General features: G+C 39.5%; 1 protein-coding gene across 1 annotated transcript in view; it reads left to right on the forward strand.

Moving 5' to 3' along the window:
- Positions 1 to 11,232, forward strand: part of LOC142049884 (protein mono-ADP-ribosyltransferase PARP8-like) — a 192,896-nt gene extending 181,664 nt beyond the window's left edge. The window contains 5 exon segments of the mRNA XM_075078047.1: positions 2,182 to 2,251; positions 6,830 to 6,906; positions 7,847 to 7,916; positions 9,789 to 9,873; positions 10,858 to 11,232. Of these exon segments, the coding sequence (XP_074934148.1) occupies positions 2,182 to 2,251; positions 6,830 to 6,906; positions 7,847 to 7,916; positions 9,789 to 9,873; positions 10,858 to 10,960 (405 nt within the window). The 3' untranslated portion in view covers positions 10,961 to 11,232.
- The last annotated feature ends 216 nt before the right edge of the window (positions 11,233 to 11,448 follow it).

Below are 11,448 nucleotides of genomic sequence, written 5' to 3' on the forward strand. Positions count from 1 at the left end.
TTAAAATTTAGAGCTACATAAACTATGTCTACGTTATAGGATCCAAGAGCATACTAGATTTACAGAAGTTGGCTTTACAGCATCTTCTCCTCTGGTTTCCTTGGGAAGGGAATATGAGTGTACTGGCCAGGAGGGAGCTATTGCAAACTTCAGTTCGCAAAGTAGGCAGTATCAGAGGGACTGGAGAGCTGTAATTCAGAGTATTTTAGCATCAGGGTTTTGACAGCTCTTTCCCCAGAGCTGGGTCCGTGATACCTTGGAGGAGGATCCTGGGGTGCTAAGTACAGGGGAACAGGAAACACCAAAAAAAGGGGAATGGAAATCTCTGCTGTTCCTCCTAGTGGTTTGGGTGTTTTTATTAGCATCTTTGTAAGATACTTTTCCAAGAAAGCAGGATTTACACACCAAAGTTCACCAAAGTATAACCCTTTGTTCGTGCTTATTTTTTTTGTTCAGGGTTGAGATACTGGGAAGAGGAGGAAGCAGTAAAGCCCTGTTTTTTACAAGTCATCATTTTTAATTTTCTCACACAACTAGGGCATATCCTGAGCCCAGTTCATTCTGCTTATCCCAGTACCAACCAGCCAGGAAAAAATATCTACTCACCAAGGATCATATACAACATTGTAGGAACTGGAGGAGTGAGAGCATGATTGCACATTCCTATGGGAGCTCTGGCACATTGCAGAGATGATGTAAACGTCATTGTGTCAGAGGAAAGCAATAAGGGTGAACATGACTCTGAAGCCCAGTGGTCAGTCATAATATCTACCTGAGTAGGAGCTACTCTGTGATGCTGTAAGTCAGCAAATATAAGAACCCTCTAAAACTCAATTTGTAGTTTTAGAAAGCAGGCATCCTTTATTGCGGCGCCTGGCGCACAGGGGATTGCTCCACCTCACGTGTGCGCTGAGTTGCTCTACTACAGGGGTTATATGCAGTCAAAATATACATATTCATTAGATTTCTAGGAAATTATTATCATATTCATACTATTCTTGGAACTCATTAATATATGCAAATGTCCTTAATGCATGCGCATTCATGTTCCTTGGTGGCCTTCCAGGGTCCTCTGGTGGTCGTGGATAGTCTTCCTCACTGTGTCCGCTGGTTGAACTCAGTCTTTGCGCATGCTCAGTTCGTTTTTGGCTTGCTTACACAATTCTTACTGATACTAAACTAGCTTATTCTAGCACATGTCCCTTATTTATTCAAATCAAGGATACAGTGTCTCCAGACTCGCTTCTATCTAATCACATATAGCAAATTCTAAGACTATCTTATTCGCAAAGTATTCCAAGTATTTAAAACTTAGCTATGTTGCTCCAATTAGAGGAGGCCATATGCTTTTTTGAAGCCAGTATCAGGTATCACTCTGGGTTCTTGTTTGTGCTCCAACTACTACTTCGTGTGTTTTCTTTAAAGGCTTTCCCACATAAAGCAGTCAGACCCTAGAGGAAAAGCAAAGAACATACTTCCCCCTTTCCAGACAAGAAAATGACCACAGCACTAATACAAAGTGCTCAGTTTTGTTGCTTAGCCCAAGCTCCATTACATGGAGCAGTGATGTTGGTGAAGTGTCTTCCCTTTCCTCTCTTCTTTTCAGACAGCTGGTAGCTTTGTGGATAAAGTGCAGTCCTGCAGTGATGGGATATGCATGTCTGAATTGGCTCAGGCAAAAGCTTGATTGAACCCCATTCCTCCAGTACTCAGGCTGAACTAGTGACTGAATTTTTCTATAGCATATGAGCAGTGTTATCACCATCTCTTCATTTCTTACCTTAAAGAAAAGCAGCTGTTGCTGATGGTGAGTCACAAAAGTGGGCTGACTGTGGTTCTTGCCAAGGTTTTCATGTGAGACACATGCTGAGCTTCCTCAGCCTTGTTAAGGCTAAGGTGTATTAAGCCATCTACAGAAGCACCCTCTGTAGGAATCCTCCATGGTAATGTTAGATTTAAAAACAGAAAATGCAATTTTATATACAAATATGATGTAAAACTATCTTTGGGCATTTGGACATGGTTTCCAGAATATACAGTATCTTAGCTATTTATTCAAATTCACAGCAATAAATTAGTGCAGTGGGGCACATGCTTATTTACATTAGGACCTGTGCCTATCATTATTATTTTGTCCAGATACCCAAATTAATGTTAAACGATGACTTGCCTCTTTTTCAGCTCCATGGTGCAATGTTTGGAAGTGGAATCTACCTTAGTCCATTGTCAAGCATATCATTTGGTTACTCAGGTGATATTTATAAATCACTCTAAAGTTGGAGAAATATAGAGGGGTGCCTTAGTCTACTGCTTTTCGTACCAGCTTCACTGTTTATAACACTGTAGTAAATTTTATCTTTGTAGGCCAAGTTTTAATATATTTTTAAAAAGAGAAAATCTAAGTTCCTTTATTAAATGCCTGTCCTCGTTTTCCAAGGTACTGAGTATCTTGATACTGTGCTTGAAGTAAATAATAGCTAATACTGGATGCTGTGTGTAACGGAGCAGGTCTTGAGTATGCAGTGGAAATCCAACTTTGTGTTTGTGACTTTTGTCGGTATCTGCCTAAGTCCATCTAACATTGTCTATGGGTTCATGGGATTTCAGGACCTGATCTGACAAACAAATATTCATCAACAGACATGTTCAACTGTGTATGTTTAAGAATATACTCAAGTACTGCCATGTCAGGGTTACATAGAAAGTGCAGGACAGTGTGTTTCTTTAAGCATGAGAAGGGGAGGGAATATAATTTGTTTCCACTAATAAATCCAAAAGTGAGCGATGCAGAGTTTTCCATGAAAGAATAAAATCATAAATAGACCACAATAGAAACATGATACACAGCATTACAGAATCACAGAATCCCAGGTTGGAAGGGCCCTCAGGGATCATCTAATCCAACCTTTATAGGAAGAGCGCAGTCTAGACAAGATGGCCCAGCACCCTGTCCAGCCGAATCTTAAAAGCGTCCAATATGGTGGAGTCAACCACTTCCCTGGGAAGACTGTTCTCACTGTCAAAAATTTCCCTCTGATGTCCAATCGGAATCTCCCCAAGAGCAATTTGTGTCCATTCCCCCTTGTCCTCTCCATGTGACTCCATGTAAAAAGGGAGTCTCCATCTTCTTTGAAACTACCCCTTAAGTACTGGTACATGGTGATGAGATCCCCTCTGAGCCTCCTTTTCTCAAGGCTGAACAAACCCAGTTCTCCCAGCCTATCCTCATATGGCAGGCTTCCCAGTCCTTTGACCATCTTGGTGGCCCTTCTCTGGACCCCTTCCAGCCTGTCCACATCCTTTTTGTATAGAGGGGACCAGAGCTGGACGCAGTACTCCAGGTGTGGCCTGACAAGCGCTGAGTAGAGTGGGATAATGATTTCTTTATCTCTGCTGGTGATGCCCTTGTTGATGCAACCCAGCATCCTGTTGGCCTTCTTGTCCGCAGCAGCACACTGTTCACTCATGTTGATCTTCCTGTCCACCAGGACCCCCAGGTCCCTTTCCACAGAGCTGCTCTCCAGCCAGGTGGATCCCAGTCTGTGCTGCACTCCCGGATTATGTTTCCCCAGGTGCGTGACCTTACACTTGTCCTTGTTGAACTTCATAAGGTTCTTGCTGGCCCACTCTTCCAGCCTAGCCAGATCTTCCTGCAGAGCAGCTCTCTCTTCTGGAGTGTCTACTTCCCCACTCAATTTGGTGTCATCTTCAAACTTCATCAGGCTACACTTGATGCCGTTATCCAGATCACTTATAAAGGTGTTGAATAACATGGGGCCCAATATCAATCCCTGGGGGACTCCACTAGTGGCAGGTTGCCAGTTTGAGAAAGAGCTATTTACCACCACCCTTTGGGTGCAGCCTGTCAGCCAGTTCCCCACCCACTGCACAGGCCACTTGTCTAGGCCATAACGCATTAATTTCTCCAGCAGGAGACTGTGGGGGACCGTATCAAAAGCCTTGGAAAAGTCCAGGTAGACAATGTCCACCACTTGCCCCATGTCAACCAGGCAAGTCACTTTGTCGTAGAAGGCCACCAGGTTTGTCAAGCACGACCTGCCCTTAGTGAAGCCATGTTGGCTTTTCCCAATCACCTGTTTCATTTGACTCGTGATGGCCCCCAGGAGGATTTGTTCCATAACTTTCCCAGGGATTGAAGTAAGACTGATGGGCCTATAATTACCCGGATCCTCCCTCAAGCCTTTCTTGTAGATAGGGGTAACATTTGCCTTCCTCCAGTCCTCTGGGACATCCCCCGTTCTCCACGACTTCTTGAAGATTATGGAGAGTGGCCTTGCAATGATGTCAGCCAGTTCTCTCAACACCCTCGGGTGGATGGCATCAGGGCCCATCAATTTGTAGGGGTCAAGATCCTATAATAATTCATGTACTAACTCCCTCTCCACTGATGGTGGGTCTATGTTAGGATCAACCAGGAATTTAATTCCCAAAGGCTGGGACCCCTTAATATACACCAATGTGTATATTAGAAACTTTTGTAGGGATTTTAAATTACAGTGACTTTTTCCCTTGGTTATGTTGTATTTACCATTTCATAGAATCACAGAATGGTTTGAGTTGGAAGGGACCTTAAAGACCATCTGGTTCCAAACCCCCTGCCATGAGCAGGGATACCTTCCACTAGATCAGGTTGCTCAAAGCCCCATTCAACCTGGCCTTGAACACTTCCAGGGAGGGGACATCCACAACTTCTCTGGGAAACCTGTTCCAGTGTCTCACCACCCTCACAGTAAAGAATTTCTTCCTAATATATAATCTAAATCTACCCTCTTTCAGTTTAAAACCATTACCCCTCATCCTATCACTACACTCCCTGATAAAGAGTCCCTCCGCATCTTTCCTACAGGAAAAGGCCCCCTTTAAGTACTGGAAGGCTGCTCTAAGGTCTCCCCAGACCTTCTCTAGGCTAAACAACCCCAACTCTCTCAGCGTGTCATCATAGGAGAGGTGCTCCAGCCCCCTCATCATCTTTGTGGCCCTCCTCTGGACTCACTTGAGCAGGTCCATGCCTTTCTTATGCTGGGGGCCCCAGAGCTGAACACAGTACTCCAGGTGGGGTCTCACCAGAGCGGAGTAGAGGGGCAGAGTCACCTCCCTCGACCTGCTGGCCACACTTGATGCACCCCAGGATGTGATTGGCTTTCTGGGCTGCGAGCGCACATTGCTGGCTCATATTCAGTTTTTCATCTGCTAATACCCCCAAGACCTTCTCCACAGGGCTGCTCTCAATCCACTCATCGCCCATCCTGTATCCATGTTTGGGATTGCCCCGACCCATGTGCAGGACCTTGCACTTGGCCTTGTTGAACTTCATGAGGTTTGCAGGGGCCCATCTGCCTAGCCTGTCAAGGTCCCTCTTGATGGCACCCCTTCCCTCTAGAGTATCAACCACACCACTCAGCTTGGTGTCGTCCACAAACTTGCTGAGGGTGCACTCAATCCCACTGTCCATGCCCCCAACAAAGGTGTTAATACTGGTCCCAATACAGACCCCTGAGGGACACCACTTGTCCCTGGTCTCCACTCAGCCATCAAGCCGTTGACCACAACTCTTTGAGTGTGACCATCCAGCCAATTCGTTATCCACCAAATGCATGTCTCTCCATTTCCTCACATATGAAAGTGTTGGTATAATTGAATGTGTGTTTGTGTGCATGTAGATAAATTTAATTCTGAGAGTTTTAGTTATGCTTTCTGATTTTCAGTATTTTTAGGTAGTGTTATGATTCATTTTAAGAGCTCAGCATTTTTTACTAGTATTTACTGAATTTCAGTATCAGTAATCTCTAAATGCACTATTAGCTTTTCAGAGGTTACACACATATGGAAGTTCTTTAGAACTCACTAAAAGTTCAGGTTGCAGTATCATCATCTAACAAAATGCCCTTTTTGGACAACGTTGCTTTGTCAGCTTCAAAGTGTTTTTTCTCATCTTTACCTTTTTTGGTCCCTTCCATCCAGTCTCCTCCAGAAAGGAGGCCTGTATTCCCATAAAGTATATAATACTTGATGCCAATAAAAACCACAGAGGAGTCCTACACTCCCTGTTACTTCAAAGACTTAAACTTCTCCATAATTCAGTCTGTGTTTGCAAACTGCCAAGAAATACGGGATACTGGAAAAGCAAGAAAGCCTGTAGTAGCATACAATACAGGAATTTTTTATATATATATATAAACCAACGTGAGGAATATGAGAGAGATGCAAGGCACAAATGTAGGTGTTTAGATTTATGAGATGGAAATTGGATCAAAGGTGGCTGACAAATAATTTAATACTTTTACCTGTAGACAAATTAATTAAACCAAGATAGACTTTAAAACTACCTTTAAATAAATTAGCTACTCATAAAAATTATTTAGACTTTTAATAAGTCTAAATAAAGTATTAAAGACTAATATCTAAAGTACTTTCATGATTTTACTGTCCTACCCACCATAAATCAGACCGTGTTACTTCAACCTGAATAGGGTTAGTTAAACCCAAGACATGCTGATGTGCAACTCTGTTAAGCAACCACCTAAGAGCATTCCTGAGCTGAATTCAGTGGCATTTAAGCTCATGTTTATCTGCTTTTGCACCTGCTTAATGTTAATTTGACTTACCTAAGGTCTTTGCAACACATGCAGATGTGTTGGCAATTTGCAGGATTAAACTGAAATATTCTATGACAAAGTTAGCTAGCTTTTTGACTGCCATGCAAAGGACTGTGATTCCCACTGTGCTACCTGTTTCATTCTCCATACTTAACTTTGCTTCTGAAGGTATTTATATGCCAGAGTATCTTACATGATTTTAGTATTCTTAGGGATGAACAAGAAGCAGCAGAAGGTGTCAGCTAAAGATGAACCGGCTTCAGGCAGTAAGGGCAGTAATACATCACAGGTACAGTACATCAACCACCTCTGGAAGATTTATGGCTTTATGTTTGCGAACTTGATAGCTGAAAAGGAGGTAATATTCCCTTTGTAAAAGCTAACAGTTTTATTTTATTGAATGAAATCAGCAACTTCAGAGACTGCAACCATCGAATACAGCCCAACTGCTTTTAGTAACAATTTACAGAGTATACTGCAGGTCCCTGTGACCTTCTTTTCCAAGTAGTAGTATTTGGGAAGAAAAAGAAAATGAGATACAGATTGCATTATGACCCTTAACAAGCCCTTGCTTTCTGAGTTCTAGACTTGCAGAAGAACGATGCAAAAGGAATCGAGAGTGGTTATTGCTGAAAAATGAATAGCATTTCATTGATAGCAAGTCAGTTTTTCATATTTTTTACATATTAAACCATTAGAATTCTGCTTTATCTAAAGCAAACTCATAGCATTTATGTGTAGGGCTAAATTTTGAGAAAGAACTCTTACATCTGTCTCTATAGTTAACACATAAAAACTACAGAATAATCTGGCTTTGGAGAGAGTTTGGTATGTAACAGCAGAAGCCCTCAGAAATGAGAAAGCCAGTAAAATATCAGGGTAGTGGCCAAAGAATCAATGATCAAATTCACCTTGTAATTACTTTTTTTCTGCTATCAGTTTGTCAGTAACACTGACATTTCTAATAATATTATTCATTCTGTAATAATTAGGAACTTTTCTTTCTGGATAAAGAAGTTCAAATCCCTCCTATAATAATCCAAAGAAATAATATAAATGTTTTTAGAAATTCTATTACATTTAGAAAAACAATAGAAATATTTTAGAAAGACTGCCTCTATCTTTGTTCATTAATAAACCACTGAAAATAGCAGCCCTCTCCTTTGTTACTTTTTCACTCAGTTTGTCTTACTGCACTAATTAAGTTTTCCCATGTTTTTAAATCTCAGTCACAGAAGAAAGGACAACAGTCACAATTTTTGCAAAGCCGTAACTTAAAATGCATAGCCTTATGTGAAGGTAAGCTGAAAGCCCTTGAAAAACTGTTTTAGTCATGGGCACAGTGTTACTGGATGCAAATCAATGAGACCTTTAGTTCCAGTATTGGTTGTTTTTAGGTAAGAGACTACTGGTAGGCGTACGAGTACTTGCTTAACATCTGACCTTTATATTTCAGTTCAGAATGTTTCCCTCTTCAAACAAAACCTGTAACACATGCTGAATTTTCATGAAATAATCATATGCACATAGCGACTGATCATCTGGTCTGTCTTTCAAATATTCCTAGGCCATCAATATAACCCAAGTCATGGTCTTTATTTGAAAAAGCTCTTGACAAATGCATTAAACACCTACAAGTCAGGAAAAAAAACAAGCCCCCAGCTTTCCTACTGAATTTCCAAATAATTTTTCACTTCTCAGGCAAATATACTGTTCATCTGGTAACCAGTCTGTTCTCTCTGAGGGATGCAGAAATTTTGTGAAGTTAAAATCCAGTGCATATGAGTACAGTCATTCTTGAAAGACTTGGCTATTCTTTTAAAAACTAAAATGAAACCTCAGCAGGTTTTGAGAACAACAAATTATGAAATTTGAATAAGAACTGTACCAGTAATTGGTAATTAGTCTCATTGGCCAAACAAAAAGAAACTATATTAAATTCAGTTTGCCCTCCATTTTGAGCATTTGTTTATTTTTAAAAGTAATATTTCAGACAGACAGTGGAAAAGATGTTATTTCAAAATGGAAGCATTAAGCTATATATGCTACTTTTCAATATATATATTTTTGAGAATGCTCAAGTGAAATATTTAATATGATTAAGGAGATGTCAGTCAACATGAAAATGCAATTTGATCTGAACAGAAAAATACATCAGTTTAGTTCTAAAACTTTCAGAAGATATGAAATGAATCTAGGGTTTACTAGAATTTACTTGGCCTTTAATGCCTGAAGTTTCTAAATATAAATTACAACTTTCCCAAGGACTTCTTAATCTATGTCATTCTTTCCTCACATTTGTTAATGGATTATGTATCTTATAAGGGTGGTTTTAAAATATTTGGTAAAATATATTTTACATCATTCATATTCACTTCATTTTTTTGTGAAAAGAAGTGTTTAGGGGAGGTGGTTAATACATATTTTAAATAAAATTAATTACAAGAGAAAAATGTTTGTTAAAAATTACAATTCATGGAAGAAATGGTATAAAAATTGAATATGCATTTATTCATTATAGTGTTTAAATACATTTATAGAACTCTTTTCAAATACAGATTGATAGTAAAGATTCTACCTAGCAATAAAAAGGTTTCTTTCCTGTGTTGTCCTAATTCTGCTGCTAAATAACCTATCATCAAATAAATTGCTGTTTTCTAAACATTGAGCAAGTTTTGGCAATCTTTGTGATCCTCTTGAGTTATAATTGCTATGCTAACTTTTTAAAAATATTTGGTAGTATTGCAAATCCCAAATTTGTGGTATCTCAGTTTCAGGCTTTATCTTTCACATCTTATTTTTGGCTCAGCCATCGTCAAACACAAATATCTCTGTTCCAAAGGCTGATTAGTTGACTCAGGTGCTCCTTAACAGCCTGATGGCCATTTAAAATCAGTTTTAAATAAATATACTTTTTTATTCCAATTAAGAACTGGCTCCCATGCACCTGTTTTTTTTCTGGAAAATATAACATATTTTGGAAACAAAAATCAAGTTCATCTCCCTGTTTGTACTAGCAGCCAACTTGGAGTCTACGCCATGTGACAGACATAAACTGGAAAACTATATATTCCCAGAAGGCTATTTAAAGTGTTTAAAAAAGCAAATCCTTTAAAGTAATATTTTCCAGGCATGTTTTCATCACTACAAAATTTATTCTTTCCCTGGTAGTGATAACTTCACCTGATCTGCACAAACATGGAGAGATATGGGTAGTTCCCAATACAGATCATGTGTGTACAAGATTTTTCTTTGTGTGAGTACAAAGCTTCTTTTAACATTCAAGACCTTTTTCCCCATGTTCCCTCCAATAGTTGTAAATTAAGTAGATCAAAGATGTGTCTTCCTAATTCTTTAAAGTATCACTTCATTTTTTATTTACCTTTGTACTTCAGTTAGGAAATGTATGTATAAGTTAGTGACAAAGGTTTAGTAGATGTTTAGTTATAGAATAAATGAATGGAGAGTTACTGATTTTTTTTCCCACTCTATAGCATTACCTCATGTTACAGTACATCTATCCATGTATCATAAAATATCTCTTCTATTTGGGTGTATGCTTTAAAGCTGAGGAATTCATTAAAGGCTTCCTGTCTGTAATGTGAGCATTTCCCCTCTCACCTATGGCTTGCAATTATATATCGGCATAGATTTCAGCCCTGCAAAGAGTCATGCAGATCAGTGGATCAGCACGCTGACTTCAGATTGACCAGCACTGGGGGTTTCAGTGATCAGGGTTGCTTTATCCATGCAAATCCTTAATGCAGGCGAGTTCTCATAAGGAGAAAAACCCTGGAGGTGTCACCACTAAGTGGAGGCCCACTTGTGACAGGAGTTCGGGTACTGCAGGCATTGCGGTATATTGTGCATGCTTTGGCACCAGCCTTGTGTAGGGTGATCTGGGAGCAGCTGCAGAAACAGCCCTTTCCTTTATACCTCCAGCAAGAGGGAAGCTGCTAACATGCCTTGGTGGACCAGGTGCTGGCAGAAGTCTCCTTTGGGTCCTAGTGGGTTATTCAACCTCAGGGTTTCGTTGACAATGGCAGCCCTACCACTCTTCACTCTCTATAGAGAGTTTAGGATCTGCATATAACAGTGAAGTGCAGCAGAGCACTTTAATAGGAAATGTTAACATATGGAAAAAACACTCCTGATTATTGAATGACATAGAATTTTGGATGGTTTTAGGTAGATTAATAAAACACTAATTTGATTTTATTTTCTGTACTCTTTTTTTTAGTTATGAAGATGGTCAAGTGGGTGATACAAGTATAAATACACAGGAACCAAGCATTCATAAAGAGATTCTTCGAGTCATTGGGAATCAAACTGCTACTGGTTAAAAGGACCAGTCTTATTTAACTGATGTGATTTGGAAGCCTTCCTCGGTCTCAAAGCTGGATTTTGAACTGAAGAAGATGCAAAAAACTAATTTATTATTATTCTAAGCAAATTAACCCTTTGAATACTTATTGTTTCCTTACTATTTCTTATCTCATCAAAATACCTGAGATGATAGTATGAATTAGCAACTGTAGGGGTGCAAAGTCTATTAATATACTACAAAAAATAATAATTAAACAGGCATTTGGGTTGCTCACAATAAACAGACTTTAAAAAGGAGTTTTGTGTGGATATTTTTATATTAAACTTCAGTCGGAGGTTTTAGTACTGTATACTAGTATTTTAACTTTAGAGTGACTTAATTATAAGCAAGAGAGAAGATTTTATAGCGGAGCACCTGTATTGTGCAGGATACTTTGCAATAAGTACAATATTCCATATTTAAACACAACAAAAGGTTGTCTGGAACATGTCAAATTAAAGAGAC

The sequence above is a fragment of the Phalacrocorax aristotelis genome, chromosome W, assembly GCF_949628215.1.
Source record: "Phalacrocorax aristotelis chromosome W, bGulAri2.1, whole genome shotgun sequence".
Classification (NCBI taxonomy): Eukaryota; Metazoa; Chordata; class Aves; order Suliformes; family Phalacrocoracidae; genus Phalacrocorax; species Phalacrocorax aristotelis.